At 45.4% G+C, this 25577-nt stretch overlaps 2 protein-coding genes and 2 non-coding genes across 10 annotated transcripts in view; 2 read left to right on the forward strand and 2 right to left on the reverse strand.

Moving 5' to 3' along the window:
* MDM4 (MDM4 regulator of p53) overlaps positions 1-11005 on the reverse strand; it is a 37099-nt gene extending 26094 nt beyond the window's left edge. For 2 of the 7 annotated variants that reach the window (XM_032785785.2, XM_075064857.1), the window contains exons 1-2: positions 9855-9954; positions 3211-3304 (exon numbers count right to left, since the gene is read on the reverse strand). In XM_032785785.2, the coding sequence (XP_032641676.2) occupies positions 3211-3285 (75 nt within the window). In that variant the 5' untranslated portion in view covers positions 3286-3304; positions 9855-9954. Of the gene's footprint in view, positions 1-3210; positions 3305-9854; positions 10025-10791 lie in introns of those variants that run through there. The other 5 variants (XR_012655708.1, XM_075064856.1, XM_032785780.2 and 2 more) reach the window with 5 other exon arrangements.
* A 109-nt stretch (positions 11006-11114) lies between these two features.
* Positions 11115-11187, forward strand: TRNAK-UUU (transfer RNA lysine (anticodon UUU)). The gene has a single exon. It is a non-coding gene; the product is annotated as a tRNA-Lys (tRNA).
* Positions 11188-11468: 281 nt separating this feature from the next.
* On the reverse strand, positions 11469-11541 carry TRNAK-UUU (transfer RNA lysine (anticodon UUU)). Its single transcript has one exon. It is a non-coding gene; the product is annotated as a tRNA-Lys (tRNA).
* Positions 11542-17065: 5524 nt separating this feature from the next.
* PIK3C2B (phosphatidylinositol-4-phosphate 3-kinase catalytic subunit type 2 beta) overlaps positions 17066-25577 on the forward strand; it is a 79806-nt gene continuing 71294 nt past the window's right edge. The window contains exon 1 of the mRNA XM_032785787.2: positions 17066-17398. The gene's annotated coding sequence lies outside the window, so the exon portion shown is untranslated. The remainder of the gene's footprint in view (positions 17399-25577) is intronic.

A 25577-nucleotide genomic window follows, 5' to 3' on the forward strand; every position in this document is an offset into this window, starting at 1 on the left:
TGGCTGATCTGGTTAGGTCCTGTGATGGTGTCGCTGGTGTAGATATGTGGGCAGAGTTGGCATCGAGGTTTGTTGCATGGATTGGTTCCTGAGGTAGAGTTACTATGGTACGGCGTGCAGTTGCTGGTAAGAATACGTTTCAGGTTGGCGGGTTGTACAACCAACATTGCTACATTAAACCTTTCTCCCATTCGCCTCTTGCATCCTTCAGTACTTAATACCAGCAGGCCAGAGGGGATGGATTTAAAATGTGGCGTGTTTTGGGAGGGTTATATGCAAAAGCACTGGCATTTTTCTGAACATACGTCGATTAACTTTAGGACCAAATCCTGATGTTGGATAAGCACCACATATCGCGGCATCTCAAAATAAAAGTCGTGTGTGTGTGTTCGGGGAGACAGTGGCGACGTATTTGCACTCAGAACCTGGCCCTCAGCATGTAAACTGCAGCTTTCACAATTTTAGCTCTGTCTGTTAGAGCTTTCTCCCTGTCCCCTTCTCATTTCAGTGTTAACAAAACCCAATCAGGGCTATAATAATGCTACAGCAACTAGGAGTGGAGTCTTAGAAGACTGTGGCCAATTTCACCTGTCACTTCTGAAATGGCTTCATAAGGCTGGAAAAACAAAAGTTCTGAAAACCAGTGGCAGGGAACAGCTCTTTGTAGCCTGGCCTAATTATTTCTGCTCAAATAAATCAGCTGGAAGCAATGATTCTGTCAGACTAACGTTATTTTTGAAAGAAAAACAGGATTTATTGATTAAGAGAACCAATGATCCAGTCCAGTCCTTTCATTAGGCTAGCGGCATCTTGCTGTTCCACAAGCATACTGAAGAAGTAGGGTAGGTATGAGCTCTCATTGCACACACATGCTCTATTCCACATTAAGAATGGGTAAGAGATCATACACTAGTTAGAATACAAGCAGCAAGATGCTTTTATTGGCCATGTTGTGGGAAGAGTTTTTGTACACAATACTCTGCTGTTCTCCAAACACTTATCAAAGGCTTGTTCTATTGAAGCACGCCTCTGAACCTCTTTCCTGCTGTAACTGGCCCATTATATCTTCTATCCAGCAAAGGTGGGCTCAGCTGTGTCTAGATAGCTCAGATCTCTCCCCATATAAATGCAACTGCAAAAAGCCCTCACTTCCTGGAAGGAGGGCAACTCAGAATTCCCAAGCCCACTACACCCTAGCCTCCAGGTAGAGTTGGAACCATCAAGCTCCTGCCTGAGGTATGAGGAGTGTTGTTACTATTTGTCACCAACTAATTGGTCAAGAACTCAGCAGCCAAACAATACTCAGGCAGGAATTCATCCCACTGTGCACACTATTTTCAATTTCTAAGAATATGTTTATCTTCCCCTTAAACTAATCTGAGCTATCTACTCTCACATCATTATCATTGCTAGATTCACTCTTAAAAAAAACCTTTCACCTTTTAAGATCAAATCAAACAGAGCAAGGAATGTCCAACCTCCAGCCACAATTCTTCTTTCCAACACCAGCCATTTTGTTAGGACATAATGAATCAAGCTCAATGAAAGTAAAAGCTTGTGCCGCTACTAGTACAATGTTCTTATAAGCGCAATTAATGCAAGTACAAGACAGTTTTACTTTTCCAAGCTAAGAACCACTGTTGTGGATTTTTCTTCATTTTAAATAACTACCTCCTCACCCTCCCTTTTATGTGTTTAAAAGAAATTGCCTAAATTAATTTGAATATTTAAAATAACACCTTAGCTACCACAATGAAGCCAAACTGGAGACGAGAATGTTAGTTCATTCCATATTTCCCAAGATAATGGGTGTAGGCAGCCAATATTTCTGTACTAACATCAAAGTCTGCTTATTTATTTATAATTTTTTCAGTAGAATGAGCTGAATAAAGAAGCATGTTAATCAATTCTGCATGGGACTCAGAGGGATTTTATAAATTAAGTATATAGTGGAGTTCGAGTCCCTTCAGAGGCTAATTTACATTCCCCGCCCCCAGACAGACACATGCTCTTACCAATGAAACAGTCTTCAAAAATACAGCCCCATTCTTGTCTTGGAGAACCCACTCTTCAGAGTTTGTAGAAGACTGCATTTTTCTAGCCATAGCTCACACTGCAGATTTTTCTCTTTGACTGGCAGCCAACATGTTGACGCAGTGCCAGTTTTCCAGATTCCCACACTCTACGCTAAAGAATTGCCACGCTGGCTTTGGACAGCTTTCCTAAAGCAGTCAGGCTATGGCATATTGGCACTCATTTCACCAATGCCCTGGGAATAGACTGGTATGGGGAACAGCACATGTTCAGTGTTCAAGGTAGCTCCAAGAGAGAGATGTTATTGGCTGTATAAATTAGGTCACACAGATGAGTGTCTTTTCATATTCTGAGGAACTGCATAATTTAACAGTTCCATGTAGTCCAGAGTTTTTAAAAAGGAACTCTGTGTGGTCCCATGTAAGGCTATGTCTATACTACCACTTATGTCAGCAAAACTTATGTTGCTCAAGGGTACGAATAGCCCACTCCCCTGAGCAACATAAATTATAAGAAAATAAGAACAGCCCTACTGGGTCAGACCAAAGCTCCATCTAGCCCAGTATCCTGTCTTCCGACAGTGGCCAGTGCCAGGTGTCCCAGAGGGAACGAACAGAATAGGTAACCATCAAGTGATCCATTCCCTCTCGTTCATTCCCAACTTGTGGCAAACAGAGGCTAAGGACATTATGCTGTCATCAACGCTAGTGCACACAGTGCTATGTTGACAGGAGAGCTACTGCCACTCGTTGAGGGTGGATTAATTATGTTGATGGGAGAGCTCTCTCCCGTGGACATTGAGCGACTAACACAAGAGATCTTACAGCAGTGTAGCTGCATCAGTACAGTTGTGCCGCTGTAAGGTTGCTATGTAGGCATAGCCTAAAAAAGGTATGAAGCTGGAAATACACACATTATGCACTTTCCTGTGTGGCCAGTTTAAGCCACCTCACTTTTTTCACCATTATTTTAAATGCCAGTCCAATATTACTCATCTATCATCCATATCAGTGGCCCTGCTAGTTAATATTCACAAACCACTCACTTGATGGAAGACTCTTCATTCCACCCTGTACGAAAGGCCACATGCCATGAAGTCAAACCTAGTTTTTAATAAGAAGAGAGGAAAGCCAAGAGGATGTGTATCCAGGGGGTAGAGTGGGAAAGGGAGGTTACCTGATTAGCTTGTCCAAGTGCGATTCTGCAGGCATTCTCAGATGCTGGATGCTGTTCAGAGGTCGAAGAGGTCATTTTGGCAGTGAAGTATAAACTGAAACAACAACAAAGTTTTGTTTAGTAGCAAGTCAGAACCAGCAGGTCCTGAGTTTAACCACTTCTGTTCTCAGAAGCTTTAAGAAATCAATCTTCCCTGCACGTACATCCTAAAATCTAACATCACTGTATCAGCCCATGCAATTGTTTTATAGTTTGCCAATAACCTAAGCAATCCAAAACCAATTCTCTCCTCGGTAAATTAAACCTAGCTGCTCAGTTACCTGGACAGGTAGTCTTGTAAGAGAAGCTGGGGCAGAAATCCTTCAGCATCCAAGAAGCATGTCTTCAATTTGCTTTTATGAAATTTACAATTTCTGTTCACTAACCATCTCAGGCTGATTTGCACTGGTGACACTCCCACCCCCTCTCCACCCACCTTCACTATGCTCTAGAAAAATCTTGCTCACTGGGAAACGAATGCTAGAATAAAGAATTCCCACGCTCATCTGCAAATCCCAGACAGTTCTTCTTTCTGTTGTGACCTGCCTGTTCAAAGACACAAAGTCTTCTGTGACATGTTGAGGCAAGTTCTTAATGACTCAGTGGACAGTAACAGCTAAGTCAAGTTTTACCCCACTGGGAAGCCTTACAGACAATTGCAGCTTCATGAGTCAGCAAAGGGAGGTACACAGTGGGTGGAAGAACTAAATGCTAGTGATTAAACTCCCACGCTTCAAATTGATGGGATCAACTTAACAAGGAGCCTCAAATAGCATTGGAGCCCCCATCCCCCTCACACCAAATGACACCCAAGTTCTAAACTAGTTCTATATGCAGATACTAAAGCAACCTGGGATGGGAAGACTTTGACCAAAGCAACAGTTCCCTTTTTGGTGCCTTCAGACACATATGGAGCTATGAATTTAGACTCTGACAGCCCATCTGTTTAGTCATAGTTAGGATTATTATCCTTTACACAAGGAGACACAAGCAAGGAGCAATTGTCCAAGGTCACTGACAAAGCTGGTCTCCTGAGTCTCAGTCCATACTCAATGCTTCTGCTGACACAGCTTATGCTGCTTGCAGAGGTGTTTTTTTTACGTCAACGGGCATAGAGTATCTTCACAAGACTGCACGTACAGACATGGCCTAACTCTGCAGTGGAGACTCATAACCTTTGGCCTGGTCTACGCTAAAAAGTTAACTTGACCCAGCTCAGTGGTGTGAAAAATCCACAACCCTGAGCAAGTGTAGTTAAGCTGACCTAAACCCTGATGTAGACAATGTGAGGTCACTGAAAGAAGGAGGGTCGCAGCGCTTAAATGTTTATACCCAGCTTTTGAGTACCATAGCTGAAATGCATCTATCTGCAAGTCCAAACGTGACCAAACTCTCAAAATGTAATGTCTTGCCATCTCATAATATTTTGATGAATACGACTCAGAAACACCATTTTAAAACTGTGCAGTCCACAAAACCTAACAGTTGTCATTCCACCCTACCAACATAATAGATAGTGCCCTGCAAATCCACGGATGCGAATATCCGCAGACCATTTTTGCGGATCACAGATGGATGCGGATTCAAATTTTATATCTAAAGCCTTGCAATTGTGCGAATATCAGGGGATCATTTTTGCAAATTGAGGATCAGATGTGGATGCAAAGCAGGGCTCTAATAGATTTTAGCAGTGCAGATGGAACTCTTGCTGCAAGGTCCTATACTGCACACTAAAAACCCTGCTTTAGCTGCTCTGGTACACACATCTTTACGAGATGACTGCAGAAAATGGTACCAGGTTAAGGCATTTGTAGGGGAGAGGGTAAGCTTTTCTACTCTACCCTGCCCCAACGTAGCCTCAAGGGCTTCAAGTGATACAGCACTGACATAAAGTTATGCAACAATATAAAGTGAGCTTTCATTCTGTATAACCTATGTGCCTTTAGATTAGTTAATCTTTGCTGTTCTACTCTCATTCAGAGTTGCATGCTTTTCATTCTTTGCTTTGACATTCCTTCAGGAACCATGAAGAGAGATTTTATTGCACAAGAGTTTTGTAATATATTACCTACTGTAACACAGGCAGTGACGCTGCATTTAAAACTTTTTTACTTTTCTTTTAAAGTACTGTAAGGTAAATTCAGATCTGCCATAAAAAAAAAAATCTACTTTAAGGGGTCAGGGCTTTGTTTGAAGAAGTCTTTTTTAAAGTCATGATATATCTGCCACACGGTAGGAATTTTGAGTTTATCAAGACACGTGAAGGACTGCCAATAAAGAACCAAAAAGATAATATTTGATAGACAACAATTAATAATTAAAACAACGAGAAGTCCGGTGGCACTTTAACAGATTGATTTATGCCCAAATAAATCTGTCTTTAATCTTTACGGTATCACTGGACTCCTCGTCGTTTCTGTGGACACAGACTAACAGGGCTATGCCTCTGATAATTAATAATAAAGATCTGCAAAAAAATGATGCAACGTTCTTTTATTGCAAAACCATTTTTTGAGGGGGAAGGAGAGGGAAATCTAAATTTATTTTCAAGTTATTTAAAAAAAAAGCCCCTAAGCACTGGCAAATGGCTCTGCAAAATTTCCTAAATCAACCACCAATGACACAGTATTTGTCATCGGTGATACATCTAGAAACCTACTGTAGACAAACATGGTTGCAGTGATCTTATCCTAATGGGTTGTTTTCCCTTTGAAAGGGCAGGGCTGTGAGTGTACTTTCTATAAGTCCTTTGAGTCTCTACACTACTAGATGAACAACAGAAATCCTAGTAAACTGATCTGGATTCAGACTGTCAAAGGGACCAAAAAAAAAACATGGTACCATAATCTTTGATTGTATAACGCAGCCACCACTTTATTCCGGTAAAACCTCCTTCTACAAGACAAGCAGGGACCTGTAGGAACTTAATTTATGCAAGTAGTATCAGCAAAGAGCTGCTTTCTTCTCTGTCCTAAACCAAAGGCTTCTATATGCTGAAGAAATTGATCACATTTATTACTATAGCTTAATATGAATTGGTGATGAGTTTCTCATCTAGATTTTATTTTTGCTTGTCCCTATCGTCCCTAGAACACCCTGATTAACACACAGTCTGTAAAATAACCTTTGACACCCAACTTCATATATATAAAGTACATATATAGGAAATCAGTGGAACTTTTGCACAGGCAAGAGGTTCACTAGCAGGAAGCAGTTGCAAGATCATGGTTTTAAAGTTATTATTCTTATTTATAGTAGCTTCTAAAAGCCCCAACTGAGATCAGAACCCCGTTGTGCCTGATGGACAGACAAAAAAACAGAGACAGTCCCTGCTCTGAATTATTTTCAGTCTCAATAGACAAAGAGACAAGGTTGGGAGGAAAGAGACACAGAGGGGAAGTGACTTGCCCACTGTCAGCACATGGCAGGTAAGCGGCCAAGCTGGGAGTAGAACCCAGGTGTCCTAACTCCCTATTCAGTGCCCTGTACACTAAACAGAATTTCTCAACAACTGGCCCGTGGACTAGCACCGGCCCTTGAGATCTCCCAGACACGGTTCAAGAAGGCAGCAAGCCAGTCCCTGGTATCAAAAAGTTGAGAAACACTGCACTAGACCACACAACTGCCATACTTGCAACAACAATAGATAGTTTCCCTCCACACTCTTATCCAAGTGACGAGTGATTTTTGAAATTGATGTTGACACAGTGACTTGACTTGACAGAGCTCACATAGTTAGTCAGTGGCAGAGCAAGGAGGAACAGACTAGTGGTCTCTCTGACTTACAGTCCTGTGCTTTAAACACTACATCATGCAGCCTCTATTTTTGGGGATGGAAAACAAAACATGCTAAGATCATCCCCATTTCTTTCATTTTTACAAGTCATGTTTTAGCTGAGGGTTTTTGCAGCTATAAAATAGTTGTTGTTTTCTATTTGCTCTGGGAATATTTTTCTAGTATCTTTCAAAAGATGCTCAAAGGAACATGTCCCCAAAATCACTTCTTCCTTGCCCTATGGCTTTTAATAGCAAAAGGAGAGAAATTGTGTCCATAATGGTATAACTCTAAAGCATTTGGAGATCAGATTTGCATAGTATCTCTTACACAAAATGTTTCAATCATCACTGAGATTTCCAAATAGAAAGTGAAAATAAGGAGTAGAAAATCCAGATTTTAAAACTAGGTCCTTCCTTTATCAGGTGTGCATATTAAAGTGATCACATGTGTGTCACATATCTTATCAGTTATAGCTTTGTAAGTGACGTAACCAGGGCTGTGCCGGATGCATTCTACTAGTCATTTAATAGACACTGAAAAAGGAACTGAGGCTGAGAACCACATATGTCCCAGCAGCAGTGACATAGTAAAGGGAATCCTCTTATACTGAAGTCATGTCTTGCACAGGAGAACTTGACTGTAAGCAGGTACAGGCGTATTAGAACAGAAGCTTACATACTACAATACACTGAAGCAAAAAGGTACCTTTGTTCCACTTCTAGAACAGTGTTTTAATATCAGCTTTCACTATGACCAGGCTCTGCTGTATATCTGTCTGCCAGTCTAAATCCAGACACACACACTTCCAAAACATGCTCACTCATGCTGTCTAGACCAACATTTTTTGCTAAGAACTCCCCCAGTTCAACTTCCAACCATGCAGCTTCAGCGGTGGCAGCTCTATTGCAAGACAGCCACTGTCTAATCCTGCTCCAACCAGGTCTAGACCACAGAGGCTAAAATGCGAGCTGAACCATCTCTGCATTAGCATTTCTACAACTGCTACCCCCATGGGGCAGTTTAAATGCTTATTTATAGACAAGTGAACTTGACTCACTATAGGCAGCATATTAGAGACACAAGGTGGGTATCAGGGACTAAACTCTAATCCACAGGGTTCTCAAGAGATAAGTAGTCCTGACCTGCCACCCAGTGACCTTGGGGCTGCACAGCCGGTAATACAACAGTGGAACACTAATGAATGCTAGCACAAACAAAATTAGCCTAAAATCTACACAATATAGTAACAACACTTCACCCTCAGAGACACAAAAAGGAACTCAAATCTGTCTAGATCTCATCCTCATTTAACAGCACACTCCCTACTTCCCTCACCAATCTGCCTCCACCCCCTTTCCAAAAAAGATCTAGACTTCACATTCTTCTTCCGTTAAACTCAATCCGATGTATTTAGAAGCTGCTTCATAAACTCAAGTCACAATTAACCAGACATTTGCAATACAGCTCATTTCAATGTACTTTTTAAATAAGCTGGCTGAACATAACACTTTTTCAAAAACTCGGCACCAGGTTGGCAGTAACTCTTTCTGTTGATCATTTTGGAAGATACAGACAAAACTCCAGGAAGCAAAAAAGCACACTAAAAACGGACTCTCACACTTTACAACAAGATAGTTACGAAACTGCATGCTTTTCAGTCTCCTTTTTTTTTAATAAATCCTTACTAATCCTTTCCTAAAATGCTTCCTTGTTTTTAAGTTGCACTTAGCAGAATGGCTAGTTCCTAAACTACAGATGGGCTTTTGCCAGCATTCATTTCTGGGCAGGCGTGCCAGCATCCAACGTCAAAATTACGGCGCATCCGATGACGTACAGATCTGCGCGCGCCCCCGCCTTAATTTTCCCTCCTAATCAGGCAGTAACATGCTCCGATCAGCAGTTCCTCCAAAGGCTGTCAAAGGTACCAAGTCATGCTCTAGGTAGCTGTTAGACATGTGACAGTTTAGGAGGAAAAAGAGGAAAAAAAACAGAAAATAGTAATCACAAAAACACTTGCCAAGTACTCCTTTTATGGATGGACCAGGTATATCAAACATCATCTAACAGCAAACCATACATCGTCAGACAACTGTCAAAGCTCTCTAAAACTGATCACTGGAAAACGAAACTAACCATATAAATATTAAAGTGTTCAGAAACACACATTAATTTCTGAATGGTACAACTGCAGCTGTCCTTGCTAGGGCTCTATTTTTACAAAGTCACAAAGAGTTTATCATCACTGCAAAACAAACATCAAACAGCAGCCCTGTGCCATCCACAGCTGTCAAACGCAAGACCACGGCAGCCCAAACATGAATGTGCTCACTATCAGAACAAGGATGATTCCTGCCAGAAGGGAGATTTTCTTTTATATTAATGGGCGCAGACACCCCCCCCCCCAACACACAAACACAGACAGTAGAGCATTAATGGGCATAGACACACACACACAATGTTGAGCAGAAACATATCAAAGCAAAAGCCCACAACTTAAACTTTTCAATAGCAACAGAAGCAGTGCGAGGCTCTGGTCCCGCCAGTGCCCTCTGCAAGGTGTCTCGACAGCCAGACAGGTAATCCAGCCCCTACACCGCCTCCCACTCCCACAGCCTCGCCACAACCTGCATCCCCTGCATGCCCCTATCCCCCGAGCAGGGCCTGTCACCCAGGTAGATCTCTCTCCTCCCTCCTCCTCCTCACTGCCCTGCTCCTCCACATCCCCCACCGCCCCAGGCTATGCCCTCTGACCCCCAAGCCAGCAGGCTGGGAGCAGGACCCAGGCCTCAGGGCCTCCCCGCCCCTCCAAGCAGGTCCCCGAGCTCACCTAGCGCTGCTCCATGGGCCCCAGCTCGCCCTTCGGCCTGAGGGGGCCCTAGGCCCCCAGTTGGCTCCTCTCCTCCATCTTAGTGGGGGGCCAGGCCTCCACTTCCCCTTCCAGCCAACATGGCGGCGCGGCCACTTCCGCAGGGACTGCGTGGGGAGACTCCTGCGGGATGGACTGCGACCATAGAGAACAGCCGAGGCCAGGCCTAGAAAGGAGGCCTCGGGGAAGCTTGGCCAGCTAGGCGCCTACCATAGAGATGCCAGGAGGAGAGAGGGAGTGTCCCAGCGCCGCCTCGCTGTTGGCGGACCCTGAGGGGGCAAGGGCACTGGGGCAGAGACCGAGCTGGAGGAAGGAAAGCGACAACCAAAACTGGGCCCAACTTAAGCAGTGCACCCCGCCCTGCAGTATGTGCAGTGAGCTGTGTCCTCACAGCCACTGTGCAAAGCAGTGCACCATCAGTGTGCGCAGAGAGCAAAGCTAACCACAGCCACCGTGCAAAGCAATGCAGCATCAGTGTGCGCAGAGAGCAGTGCTTACCACAGCCACCGTGCAAAGCAATGCAGCATCAGTGTGCGCAGAGAGCAGTACTCACCACAGCCACCGTGCAAAGCAATGCACCATCAGTGTGTACAGGGATCTGTGTCCACCCCCCCAACCACTGTGCAAAGCAATGCACCCACAGTGTGTGCAGAGACCTGTGACCCCACAGTCACTGTGCAATGCAATACACCCGCAGCGTGTGCAGAGACCTGTGACCCCACAGTCACTGTGCAATGCAATGCATCCCCAGTATATACAGAGATCTTTGCCCCTACAATCACCGTGCAAAGTAATGCCCCAAAATGTGCCACCACACCCTCTGTGGACACCAAGCTTGTTCTCTCTGCACAAAACCCCACCTTAAAATCTGTTACGAATAAGACAAATCTTTCCTTACCATGCTCTTGACCTACAGAGATCACTAGATGCTAGCAGTCAACATACAGCACAGCCTTGCAAAGGCATTTTCTTGGATGCAGGGAAGACCCTCCTGGAACTGGTCTGGCCTCCCAGCACAGGCTTTGCTAGGGGGAGTTCTGCCCCTCATCCCCTGCCTAGTTGATGTTCAAGCTCAAGCCTGTCTCGTAGCGCAGCTTTCCCTCGCTTTGCATAATACATGACCACTCATTATCAGCGGCTGTGCATAATTAAAGGAGTGGCTGCTTTGCTTCTCAGCCCCACATCCGTTTTATGCAGTCTAGTCGCAAAAACTAGTAAGGAGCCCGGATAGCTCAGTCGGCAGAGCATCAGACTTTTAATCTGAGGGTCCAGGGTTCAAGTCCCTGTTCGGGCGAAACCCTCTTTTCTTTTTCCTTTCCTTTGTTTTTCAGTCTCTTTTTTCCTCTCCGCCTTCGCCTATTTTATTTCTCCTGCAGCAGCCGCTGCAAAGCCCCCGACCCTGTTAGATTCCCGTTTTGGCCTAGGCTTCTCCGTAAGGGGAACGCCGGGCTCGTGCCACGGTTTGACTTCGGTGAGCGATCTTTGAAATGATCTCGGGCTTTTAAAAACGTTGGGTTTCTGGTTTATAATGCTGCTTCCACTGTATTGAACGCCCCGGTAACGCAAAAACTTTTACGCCCGAACAGGGACTTGAACCCTGGACCCTCAGATTAAAAGTCTGATGCTCTACCGACTGAGCTATCCGGGCGCTCTTAGGAAAGCATTTTCCTGCAGTGTACATGATACTTTACAAACACTGCTCTGGCTTTCTAGTTTTTATTTGCACTAGCCCTTCCAGAAATTCCGTTCTATCTGGAACTGATGGCATAAGGGGGATCTAAATTTGCACAGTGCTAGAACTATGAAAATTGATGCTTTCTATTAATATTATTATGGCAATTCTAGCCTCGTCTGCATTTTCATGCACATTGAAAAAGGGCTGCCGGGGAGGGGAGTGGGGGCAAGTGGGGCAATTTGCCCTAGGCCCCCGCCCCACAGGAGTCTCCATGAGAAAAGATTATTCTATAGTATTGCAATTTTTTTTTATGGAAGGGGCCCCCCAAAATTGTTTTGCCCCAGGCCCCCTGAATCCTCTGGATGGCCCTGCACTGAAAATAAGTGGGACTAGGCACATAGGAATTACCATCTCAGTTCAGGGGCTGTCTAGCTCAGTTTTCTGTCTTCAACAGTAGCCAGCACCAACTCCCCTAGAAGAAGGTATATGAAACCCTGCAGTAGCAGATGAAGGATAATCCCAGGAAAAGATCTCCCTAATCCTTTATGAAGATTGGTTTAAACCCTGAAACGTGAGGTTTTTAATCTCTATCAGACGTCTTTGTCTGCTTTAACTTTTATAGCTGGCCATTCTTGTTATCTGTATAACCTGTCCCCTTTTGTTAATTTCCCGATGCACTGCTCCCCACCTACCCCAGTCTTTGGTGCCTGACCCTGGGAGCCTTGGGGATGACAAGTGCTGTATAATTGTAAGGCATCAATATACAGCTGATGATGATACATATCTTCATAACAAAGCCTTGAAAATTGCTCTTATAGCCCCTGGCCCTCTAAAATCTTCCCATGTTTAAAACAATGAAAATATAACATATAGAGATTTCCAACTTCAGTGCCCTCTGCAAGGTGTCTTGACAGCCAGACAGATAATACAGCCCCTACACCGCCTCCCACTCCTACAGCCTTGCCACAACCTGCATCCCCTGCATGCCCCTATCCCCCAAGCAGGGCCTGTCCCCCAGGCAGTTCTCTCCCCTCCCTTCTCCTCACTGCCCTGCTGCCTCCACATCCCCCACCGCCTGCTGCCCCCTCTCGCCCCAGGCTATGCCCTCTGACCCCCAAGCCAGCAGGCTGGGAGCAGGACCTAGGCCTCAGGGCCTCCCCGTCCCTCCAGGCAGGTCCCCGGGCTCACCTAGCGCTGCTCCATGGGCCCCAGCTCACATGTCACATCTTTATATACGAATAAATCAATATTGAACAATGCTGAAAAATATTTTTAAACTAGGCAAAGAACAAGCATAACACGGGGAAAAGGCAAGCCAAGTTTCCTCTAGCTTTACCCCAGACTGGGAGAAGTTCCCTGGGATGAAATGGGAGATCTGCCTCCTAATCCAGCAATAGGTTCTATTTAAGGAGAAGGGATGAGGCCTGGCAGCTCAGAAAGGGGAGTTAATTTTTCATGCAATTAAATCATGAAGCATCAGTAAATGCAGGGGGAGCTGGCCAGTTTGAATGCCATTGGATTTGGAGTGTCTCAGATTAGGAGACAAGGCTATTATGAGGTGCAAGAGAACACAGTGAGGTGTGTGAAAGTAGAATGAATTATATTATAAAAATCAGAATGGATTAAAGAAATATTGTATGTCCCTTTAAGCAGAAATAAGGAATATTGAAATTTAGTTGTCAGGAAGAGAAACATTAAGGTATGAAACAATGGGTTCACTTAAGCTAATGGTGCGACTTTAACAGAAGATAGGTAAGGAAATAAGATATGCATGTCTAGCCCAGGTAAACTTATCAGATTCTGCTTGTTATGTTGTTAGGTTTGCACCCTTTTATCTGTATAAATAAGGTAGTTTGTGGCTTGCATGGCACTCACACATTATCTGGATGTATTCGCAGAGTGTTTTGCTAATAAAACAGAGTAGTGACAAACTATGAGTCCTGAGTCTAACTTTGACAGGTGCCTTTGCCTGGAATCCAATCAAGTGAGTCATGGACATTTAGTATCATTGGGGTTACATTGATGCTTTGTATTTATACAACACCTTTCCTCTGCAAAGCTCCCAGGATCAGGAATCCAGGACTGGGGTGGGAGGTGAGCTGTGCATCAGGAATTTAACAAAAGGGGACATGGTATGTGGATGACAGGAATTTTAGCTAGAATAATTATCCTTTGTTTTGGGCTGGCCTCCTCCAGGCCAAATAGGGCTATCACGAGAAGCCTGACAAAAGGAATGGAATCAAGCAAAGGAAAAATTAGACTGAATATGTGAAAGAGAAGATCTATTACCCAGAGGCATCATTTCCCCAAGGATAGGAGTAGAAGCCACATCATTTGGCATATTTCAAACTATTCTGGATGAAGTGCTAGGAAATAAACTGCAGGAAACCATCTGACCCTGGGGAAGGGATGGGTATCTAGACCATTTCTAATGGTTCTGGTGTGTCCAGCATCTCTGGCCTCAGCAGTGACAATATTGACCTAAGGAGCTTTAACTGTACCATGCTATAATTAATCAGCTTCAGTGCGGTGTAGTGGGAGGGCTAAAGTGAGGCACATGGTAAGCACTACTCTTCCAACATTTTCATTTCTTTCCTCCAATGCAATGGTTATCTTTCTCCATTGGGGGGCAGATTTTACCAGCACATTTTTTAGATTATTAGCTGCAATGGAAGTAAACACCTTTTATTTAAAAAGTCACTAAGGCAAAGACTTGATGTGCAAAGCTGAATGTTGGGTGCAAGGTCCTGGATGTAAAATTATGACATTCACTGTGGGCTTCTACGATTTGGTTTTCTCCCACACCTTTTAGAACTGTCTGTAAATTGCCTTCATGAGGAAAAACTCTGCTGCATGGCTCCTTAGTTCATGAAAGATTCTTTGTTATGTTAAGAATCTGTAATTATTGTTAATCCCCAGAGTGCTGTAGGTTTAACATGGTGTTTGACCAAGTGCTTAAAAAGACAAGGGGACAGATTTCCTAAAGAGCTCAGAAGCTCCCACTGAGAACAACAGCTTAGGGTACCGTGCCCTTTTCAGAATCTTCCTATTTAGATGCCCAGATGGGAGCTGTAGTCTTTGGAGAATCTGGTCCCACGTTTGGGTGCTGAGCATTTTAGAAAATCTGAGCCCAGATTCCAACAATTTTATAGCTTAACTAGGAGAGTGACCCAAGTTTTAAAAGTACTGAGCCACCACAAAGTCCATTGCAGTCAATGGGAGCTGCCGGTATCTTTGAAAATCAGGCCATTGCAAGTGGGGTGGGGGGAAGAGAAATCAAACACAAGGAGGTACAGAGGCATCACAGATGATGAGCTGAGTGTGGGAAGGTGTCTTGGGAGATTGGAGGAAGAGGAGCAAGTCATTTGGAATAACCAGATGGTGATATGCTGACCCCAACCAGACTATAAATCAAAGGGGCTTGTGACAGTAACCTCAGCTGGCCTGGTGGTGAGCTCAGTGGAATAAATGTCCAATTTGTTATGAGCTCATAGGGTGAGTTTAATTCCTGAGGTTTGAAATATATATTTTTAAAATTAATTTCTGGTGAAAGGTCCCAGATTGACAGCTCTGGAGTAAGGCCCATCTCTTAGTAATACCCACATCACCTCCAGCACAGGCAGCTATCCTCCATACTTGTCTGTCATGTGCTTTTTGGATCCCCAAACCTGGGGACCCTCTCTAGCTCTGAATGGCAAATTGTGCCTCCGTGGCCCATTCTGTTCTTGGCCTTGCTGCTGGGGTTGGCAGTTTTGCCCCATGGCTACCATTCAGCTAGAACTGGACAATACTTTTATTATATGAAATTACCAATATTTATTATATTCTCGAACATCTCATCAATGGGCAGCACTTTGGAAATTAGCATGGATGTTTGAAATCTAAAAATGTTGGGATTCTCCAAGCCTCAGGGGAAAAGACAGAACCTCCATCATATCTCTGGGATGATCACCTGTGTGTCAGTGAAACAAAGGACAAGTGCATGTTAAATATAGGGATCTAGTTAGTTCCTGAAAGACAGCAGCCCACAATGTGTTGTGCATGCTGCAAAATCATGCGCCCCACTAAAAGCACAGATTTGTGGCACAAGGCAGGATCCTGTGCATGGTTACTGCTGAAATATAGAACAAACTGAGAGCTCTTAGTCGTGTCACATAATGGAAGGAGCTCAGATACTACCATGAGGTGGGTAATATAAGAACCTGTACAGACTGCAGTAGAAAGAACACTCCACAGGGATGCCAACTCTCACTATTTTGTCATGAGTCTCACAATATTTGGTGTTTTTCTTAAAGCCCTAGTTCCTGGATTCATGTGAATATGTGAGAATATCAGCGTTTATAAAAAAAACAAAAAATAAGCTTAATGGATATGACCCCAGTGCACCCTAAGAGCTCAGAAACAAGAAAACAAATGAAATGAATCCAAAACTTTAAAAAAAAATATTGTAAACTAATCTCATAATTTTTTAGATCAATTCATGGTTTTTGAACTCTGGGGCTGGCAATGCAGATCCCATACTGACTTGATTTAGGGATCGGGACTTTAGCTCTTTGGAGCAAGCCCTGTCCTTTTGTTCCCTGTTTGTCCAGTGCCAAGTACAATGCAGTCCCGCTCCAAGATCTGGGGTTCCTAGGTGCTGCTGCAGTACAAATAATAAATAATAATTAGTCAATAAATAAGGGAAAGAATAAATAGCAGCCATCAAAGTGCATGCTCCTAATGAACTTCATAATTATTCTGCACTCTCTCTTTTCCAGCCACTTCTTCCAACCCTCCTACTGTTGTCATCTCATTCTGTTGTTCTTGATGTAACGTCAGCCCTGCAACCAGAGCCCCACAAGTAGAGCTCTGAACCTATGCAGAGTCCTGTTGAAGCATGTGTCAACACAAACCCAATGGGCTTGCATAGGTAGGACTTGCACACCCAGGCAAAATCTCATTCACTCCAATACATTGGTGTTAGGAGTATGTCTGTGTGGCACTCACTGCAGGGTCTTTGGGACAGCATTACCCATTCTGTCTGTTCAGTGAAGTGTCTTCCCGGTGCAGGGTCTACAGAGGTGGTCAAGAACGGTGAGAGGGCAGGTGTTTACAGGCATTTCCTAGAGGAGCAAAGGAGATAACTTGTTTTTAGGAAGCATGGGTGTAAAGACTCTGGGGAGACAGATTTATTTTTCACCTCTTTAATTTAAATGCAGCTAACCCTGATATTGGGGCAGGTGCCTTCAGAGCAGGAAACAAAGTTGCAGAGCAGTTTGGGTAATCCCAGTGCTCTGCTCCCACAGTGGTGAATCTAAGACTCCATTACCATGGAGAAGGGGGTGGGAAAGAGAGGAAGGGAGGCACTGGGTTTAGGGAGCTGATTTGCCTTTGGTTGCTTCAGAGAGCAATAAGTGTGCTTGTGGCTGGCCCTTTCAAAGCAAGCTTTCAGCAGTGCAATGCCTAAGGTCTCCAGGAGATGGCACATCCCTTTTCTTCTCCTCTTTATTGTCTTCCCTGGGCTGCATCGCTTTCTCTCTGTGTGTGTGTGTCTAGTTCGTTTTGCTCGGTGGGGATTTTGCAGTCAGATGGCTTCACCCCTTCCTGCCATCTACCATCCGAGGAGGGACGCTCTTCTGCATTTACTCCTTTGATTTTATCTGTCGCACAGATGCATAAGCGTTTATTTTGGACAAGATCACACTGAGGATTTTTGGAAGAACCATCCACAGGAGGAAGAGGGGTGTGTGTGTGTGAAAGACCCAGAGGGAGGAAGAGTAAGAGGGAGGCACACAAAAATACACTTGCAATATCTTCGCAGCCCAGGAAATCGCAGTGCAAATATCAGGTAAGAAACTGACGCGCGGCTGCTTTCGGGAGTGGAACTGGGGCAGGCTGGGGGACGTGAAATTGACTAGGACCTGTTTGACATTGATTACTCAGAGCCTGAGATTAACCAGCGGGAGGAACGTCCCGTTTTTTTTAAAAATGGAAACATTGAAGATGCAACAATACAAGGAGGAGGAAAAGGTTCTTCCACTCCAGTCCCAGCCCTGGATATATGTAGCAGCAAAAGCCAGAAGTCGATAGCAGGTTGCTGGCGGAGGGGGGATGTTGACGGATCCCAACTGCAGGGGAATGTTTGTGGGTGTGGAAGGCAAGTCTCTGGTTTATTTTAACCTCCTTTCCTAGCTGCAGGGCGTTCTGAGATGATTAGTTCAAATAAGTGAAGCCGGGTTTTATTTCAGTCTCCCCATTCTCCCTTTGGAGGAGCGGGGTCTTTTTGTGGATTTAACATGTGAGTAAATGGCCGGGATCTCCTTGGAGACATTTGTTTTGCATTCCAGCCTTCTTGCAAGGCTCTTTTTGCTCCCAGCAGAAAGAAGAGAGACTGGGCCACAAGAAATAAATACATTTCACAACAAAGCAGAGGAGATCCTTACACAAACAGCAGCATCTTCCCCTCTGCTGTGACTTTTCCAGTTGGCAGGATTGAGAAAAATTTCCCCCCTTTGTTAAAATTTTTCTTTTTCCTATTTGCAAGAAATAAAAACAAGCCTCCAAGGAGTGGGAAAGTGCATTATGGCCTTGAAAGAGTTTTAGGATCTGGGCTCTGTTCCTGTGTGTGGTTTTTTTTTAAAAGGTGATGTGCAAACACTACGGGAATTCGGCCCCCAGTAGGAAACTTGTACAGTTCAACTCCTTATGGGAGTCTCCCATTGGTTAACTACACTCTTTTTTGTGTTTATTTTCATTCCGGTCCCGTGTTGCATCACAAGAATATTTGTATATTACATTTAAGGGAGACATTAGGAACTTGTTTATGTATTTTATGTATAGACTGGCTTATCTGTAATGTATATGGATCCTACTGTAAGCCTGGTTAAAATGATGATCAACATAGCAAAATCCCTAATGAAAGAGGCACTCCTGCTTTTTTCCTTGTAAAAAAATCATACGTGACCTACTAAGAGAAAGTTCTGCTGCTAAATTGGATCATATACAGAATTATTGTGATTCATTTCCTGTGCACAGTCCAAAAAATCAAGCCCAGCCTTTTTTTCCCCCAGAACTGTAAACCCTAAAAATAATAGCAACATAAAACCAGATTTTGGGAAAGCTGGATAGTGCACTAAATAATCAAATCGAATGAAAACAAAATGTTGGAACCTTGACCATTAAGTGTACAGTAAGCTGAAAAAGCTGCATTATTTTTATTAGCCAGACAATACAACAATCCGCATCAAATTATAAAGTTGCCAGTCAGCAAAGTCTTAGCGGTAGAGAGAGCCAGCTCTAGATTTTCTGTTCTATTCCATGATGTCAAATTCCCCCTGCTGCTCCAGATTTCTGCTGGGTTGGAGCAGGGTGTAGACATGTGTTTCTTCAAACCCACAAGGAGCATAGATCAGATTCCTTGTGCTGCGTGACAGGGCTCCTGTTCTTAGCATTCTTGCATGTGTGTGTTAGAGATAGCATTTTAAAAAAGAAGGCACTTGTCATGGTATTGATCATGTCACGATAAACTGTGATGTTTTCCTGCTTTTGGAATGGAATATCCTAGGCCCTGCTCTTGCAAATTCTTACGCATGTGCTTAATGGTAAGCAACAGGGTTTAATGGGGCTATTCACATGCAGAAAGGTAAGCATGTGCTTAACTGTTTGCAGGATCTATGCTACAGCAAGCTGACATCAGTGTGATCCTATAAATACATCCTTGCTTTTTAGTGTCAACCGCAGTGTAGCTATTCGAGAGAGAAAAAATGTGATTGGTAAACCAGGCTTCCAGCCCCACCAGTATAACTGGGCAGATGAACATTCATTAGCCCCTTACTGTGAATGGATAATGTTAAACAAAAGGCAAAGTGGGATTAGGCAGCGCATCAGCAATGCTTCTGGGTCCTAAAAGTATCTTTCTTTTGGCCTTGTGCTTCTGTGGACCGCCAATATCTGTAAGGATCCGTGTGTGTGTCACTATAAAGTGTGCTCCCATCAGCTCCGTACATGTACGGGGCCAGATACTCCCAGGGTGTTGTGCAGAGTTCCTGGGGGGGGGAGGGGGGCAGTAACTGTAGCTAGCCATGCAGTCTCACTCTCTTTACGGGGAACATGGAGTATGCTAATACAATGTGCCATATCAACAGCCTCCCCTGGTTGGACAGGCAGGGTTCTATGGGGCACTAGCTGTAAGCTAAGGATCTCCCTGGCAGAAGCCCAGAGGCTGGGGGTAGTAGGGTCCTGCCCTCCTTTGGGATGAAGCCCCCTATAATTTACCTATGTCAGCATCAGTGCATCTGGCCCTGCATGCACACACCTAATACAGAGTCCCTCTAGGCCTGCTCTCCTGTCACTTACACCAGTCTTGATCAGCCTAACCAGTTTGAAACTGAGATGAAAATCCACAGTATTATACACCAAGTGGGCCTGAAAGTGTTAGGAGATGGTCCCACTGTAAGGCTGATTTTCCTCTCATTTACCCTTGATGTCAATTGGGTGTAACTGCATCAAAGCCATGGAGTCACTGGTGTAAATGAACGGAGAACGACCCCACTACTGGTTTCTAGCAGCTCCCTTTGGCCTGCACTTGGTGCAGCATTGCTGATGCGTAACAATGTATGTCCAGCCCTTGACCAGGTTGCTCGGTCTGACTTAGGCCTGGGGTGTCTGAAGGCACATGGGGATTGTGCAGGGTCCTTGCCCCCGCAACCACCACCAAACCCAAGAGAATCATGAATGATTTAATTGTTGAGAGTTCTCCAGCTGATTTCAGCTGCAAGAATGAATGTGCCAGGGAGAGGTTGACTAGTGCTGTACAAGCAGGAAATGTGCCTGAAGGCGGAGATCAGAGAACAGCTGAAGGGACTGTCTCTGGAACAGTGGTTTAAACTTGGCTTCTGCTGATTTTTCTCACACTCTTGCCGTGACTAGTTCTGTCTGGGTCTAGCTGTGCCACCCAGCTTCGTCATTCCCTTTCCCAGGCCCTTTCCCTGGCACCGTGCTAACCTTTCCCCAGGGCTGCAGGAGGGCGATGGTATTTGCAGACTCTCTTGGAGAAAGGCGGGGAGGGCAGAGAGGGAAGGAAGGAGTACTGGCCAACTCCTACAGCACTTTCAGTGCTGCCCAGCGGTAGTTCCTCTGCGTGATGACGCACACTGCTCTGTGAGGTGACTCTATAACCCAGGCAGAGAGGATAAAACAATAGTTTAATTGGCAATGGGCTTGTGTTACTGGGGAGGCAGATGAGATTTTGCAGCTACCGCTTTCTTCAAGGGATAAGGGATGCTCTAGGCGGGGAAAAAGAACTTCACCTGCACAAGGTCTGCAGCTGTAGATTCACCTTACAGGGGTGATCCAGGAGCATCCACCAGATAGCGACTTCCAATGCAAGTTCCCTTTGCAGAATATATCGTCCTTGCTAGAAGTGTGTAGGAAAGGATCAGACATTCAAAGGCATGGAGGCACAGCGAGCTCCAGAGGGGAGCTAGGCAGATAGAGGTTATGTTTATAAAGCGGAGAGAATTCATTCCCATTTGTACTCGGGGAGAGGGATGAGCAGGCCTGAGAAGCATAAAGCACCAACCTTCCCCTTGTAGGCTGCGGGTTCCATCCATCTTACAACACTAAGTCTGAGTATCCTCATTGCCAGCAGCAGATAGTAAATGCTGTCCCCTGGGCCTAGTTCTGGCAGGGTCAATAGCTGCAAGTGCATCAGAGTCCAGGCATGAGTCAGTCCCATCTTGCTCAGAGCTGCCAGGATTTCAAACCCCTTGTAGGGGAGGGAACCGGCCTGCAAGGTGCACCCAGTTTGCAGCTGCTGCTTGTGTCAAGTGAGTTATTCTGGCTCTTCCTTGATGCTTGTTCTTAACTTGCATCTGTTACAGCCTGGTGCTGGATCAGCTATGTAAACATGCTTCTGGAGGGATGTGTAGCCCAGATAGTTAATGCAACTGCTTGGGAGCTGCTTACAGTTCAATGGCTAATAGCCTTTCTATTGTAAGCACCTCCTGAACATTCAAGGACTAGGCTCTATCAAAATCCAGAGGGGGTCTCAGAAGGGATACAAGACTGCTGAGGGCAGAAATACCGTTGGGGTTTGTGTATGTACACAGATAGCCACACACAGATCAGATGGATTAAGGGTAGTTAGGGGTAAGGGTCACTATTGATGTATCAGAACCCAGCAGCCAGTGTACTGAGCTCCTCTGACAATCTGTCCATACACATCACAATCACAGCTGAGCTGCTGTGAAAATCCTGGCCTGATCTGGAGTGCAGATCACTTGAGAATCTGGCCCGGAGCTCTTCTGAGCCACTGCCCCCTGTATGTGCCCTTTGCCTGAGGCCCCGGTCGAGGGAAGGATCCTTCCCCAGCTGTATGAATTGACACATACAGTGGAGCTACAAACCGAACTGAAACCCTTGCATAGGAAATGGAAGTGGGTGTGTTGCAGAAGGTTCCTGCGTATCGTGGCCCTTCAGACACCAAGTGGCATTGCAGCACCAGCACACTTGAGGACAGAGATGAGAGATCTCCGATGTTATAGAAACTGCTGAAAGGGGGGGGAATGCCTCATTTCTGCTGAGTCTAGCCAGGCCTGCCCCGTGCTGGATTGGGCGTCTTTGAGGTCTTGTCCTGCCAAGTTTGCACAATGTGCCACCAGGCTCTTGAGGCTGATGCAGCCCAGAGTGAGTGGAGGCTACATAAGTTAAGGTGAAGCTCTTGACCTAGCAAGTCACGGCTCCTCTATTGCACTAGCTCCCTTCCTTGTAAGAGTGCAGGGTCAAACTAGGGTGAAGGCGGGTGCAGAGGGCAAATGGGCTTAGTCTGATCCCCATTGTACTAATGAGACACTTGGCGAATGGTCCCCTCCTAGGCTTCTTTCCTAGGCTGCAGTAACCTGATAGCTATGCAGCAGCATCTCCCTAATGCAAGATTAGGTTCCCCCGGGCTTCCCATCCTGCTCAGCGCATTGTACCTTGCACCTATCTATGCAGCATTCTGGATGTTCGATGTTCTGCCCACTTACCAGGGCTGAGTGGGTGGGCAGAACATCGAACATTCCCAGGAAGCCCTTCCACTACAAATAGGAGGTGAGATGGCTCTCTGTTTAGATGCCTAGGTTTGAAGGCCAGAAGGGACCTTTCTGCTCATCTAGTCTGACTTCCTGCGTAACCCAGGCCAGAGAACCTCCCGCAGTGACTCCTGCATCCAGCCCATACCTTGTGATTGAGCTAGAGCATGTTTTTTGAGAAAGGCATCTTGTCTTGACTGACAGCCTTCAAGCGATGGGGCCCTGAAGTTGTATCTTCTATTAGTTACAGTGGTAGGTGGCATAAGCCCCCATCTGTGCTACAAATTGGAGAGACCTCATAGTTAAAACTTAGTAGGGTCTCTCCTGAGCAGACTGACCTAAACCATGTGCTGAAACCTCACCACAGCAGGAGGTGGGAGACTTGGGGCCCATCTAAAAAGTGGCTGCACGTGGGGCTATATATAAATATAAACCCTGCTCCACCTGTCCAGTCACAATTCCCCCTCACTCTGCCTTCAGGCTTGTTTGGCTTTGATCACAGGGAGCTGCTCAGTTGCAAGGCCACTGGGTGATGCAGAGTCCAATCCAGATGTGCTGGAAGCCTCCCATCTCCGCTATCCATCGCTCAGGGGTTTCCCGACCTGGCCTCATCAGCCACCCACCTTCCCGCAGCAGGATTTCCTCCCGAGGGTGGAAATGCGTAGAGAAATGATTACAGAGCCTGTGTCATCAGCAGCTCCACATCCTGCCTGCCTGCTCCAGAGGGACTTGGACTGAACTGGACTCAGCACCGCTATTAATAGGAAACATAATGCCTTAAAGAGGAAGAAACACATAATCTTACAGGCTGGATGCAAACTGCTCACTATTTCGAGGGTGCCTTCCTGTCAGTGTGCATATATAGTGCAGTGCAGGAGAATATCTGGATGGCTTTAGCATAGCGCTGTTCCCAATGAAAAGGTCTGATCCTGCTCGATGTCAGCACCCACAATATCTCTTGGCTTCAGAGGGAGCTCTACACCTTGCCGGATAACACACAAAGGCTTCTGGCTCATGGCAGGGGAAACTAAAGCCATGCGCCAAGATTTCCAAAGGACAGCTGGTGATTTTGGGTGCTCCACCTGAGACCATTTAAAGGAGCCTGATTTTCAAGGTGCTGAGAACCTGCCTTCTGCAAATCAGGTCTGTTGAAAGGTGTCACAAATAGGGCCCTGAAAATCCCTGGTCACTTTTGAAAAGTAGGCCAGAGTATGTAGGGCAGAGGGAAAAGGTGTCAGGGACACAGGTGGGTCTGGGGACGGCTGCTAAGGCTGGATCCATTCTGCATTCATGTGAGCCTCTGAAATGTCATTGTCACTCATCGATTCAGAACATTTCCTGTAGTCCACAAAGAGATGTTGTCACACTGGCAATTAGCACCTAGATAGCTGCGGTGATCAGTGCTGTTTAAATAGCTCTGATAGAAACTGACATGAGGCAGGTGGCCCTGTTGCAGATCCTGTTAGTTTCAGGGTTGGGGAGGGATTGTGCTGGGCAGGGCCGTTAGAAATCTACAACCATGCACTGACCAGTGGACGCAGTCAGAATAATTGGAGCCAGAGCACTGTCCAGTACCATGGGCCCCACACACCACTTGGGGAAAAATGGTTTGTACAGCTGGTCACTGGGGTTTGTAAAATCTAAGTTCTGTTGTACATACCAACAGCCACCCAATGCGTTTTCAGTGTAACAGCGCTTGTCTCAGAAAAATAGCTCTGTGCAGCGAAGCCCGTTAGCAACAATCCTACTTAACCCCAGCTGCAGGCAGGCCCATCTCTGACCCAGTTTTGAACAGGGGCTTACCACTGAGATGTTCTGGAGTGTAGCTGGCCCCAGGAGGTGGTCAGGAGTGTACAATTTGCTGGGAAGAATGCTGCTCGGAATTTCTTTTTGCTGCCAAAAATCTGGACAGAAAGGAAAATTCTCTCCTCTCCACTGACATTTTTCTCTCCCATTTTTGGGTTTTCATCGAAAACTGTTTTGTATTCTTTGTTTATAATGTTGGTTGCCAGAAGCTGAAAAGTTTCTATATTTGGATTTTTGTTTTTTTTAAAAAAGCCCCAAACTTGAAAAATGTCAGTGAAAGCCCAAGAATGGACAATTTTTAGGGTGAAATTCTCCCTTTTGTTGCAAAAGCCATTTTCTGTCCAGTATTCGGATGGAGAATTTTTGAGCAGCTCCACCCCCAAGTCCTCCAGACGCTGTTGTTATTCTCTGGGCATTGCCAATCAGTCCTTACCCTGGACGTTCCTTAGACTCCCTCTCTTTGCTCTCCCCATTCAGGGCCCGACCCAAAGCCCATCAATAGGAATTTTTCTTTTGCCTTCCATGGGTTTTGGATCAGGCCCTCATTTCCTCTCGCCCTCCTGCCCCCCACCCAACTCCCTCTCTCTCCCTCCCACCCCACCCTCATAGGACGCCTCTTGTTGAGCCACTGGTGCAACTTTTCCCTGTGTTACCAATACATGTATCCCACTCTCTGTTGCTGCCAAAATGCAGGGAGTATGTAAGGAAGACCTCCTGGGCACTGAGTGCTTGCCCTGCTAAACCACACTCATGTTAAACAGCGGGCCTGGATACAGCTCTTCCTCAAAAGCTCCTGCTATGTATTTATTTAATTCCTTGCTTGAGGAGACTGTTCCAGCAGGAGGTCTGTGAGCTGCTCTGGCTGTAGCAGGCTGCTCAGTGCAAGTAAGATCCCCCCTCTCAAGGTGCTATCCCTGTCCTGTGGCTTTTCCCGCTGGGCTTCATCTTTGATCCATGCTTAAGGCATCAGTCTAGGACTCAGGAAATGTGTGGTCAGTTCCTGGCTCTGCCTGTGTGACTTTGGCCAGTTAGTCTTTCTATGCTTCAGTTCCCCATTTGCAGAATGGAAAGAATTATCCTTCTTTTCTCCCGGCCTTTGTCTAGTTTGATTTTAAGCTGTGAGACAGGGACTGCTTCTTACTATGTGTT

This window comes from Chelonoidis abingdonii, chromosome 4, assembly GCF_003597395.2.
Source record: "Chelonoidis abingdonii isolate Lonesome George chromosome 4, CheloAbing_2.0, whole genome shotgun sequence".
Classification (NCBI taxonomy): domain Eukaryota; kingdom Metazoa; phylum Chordata; order Testudines; family Testudinidae; genus Chelonoidis; species Chelonoidis abingdonii.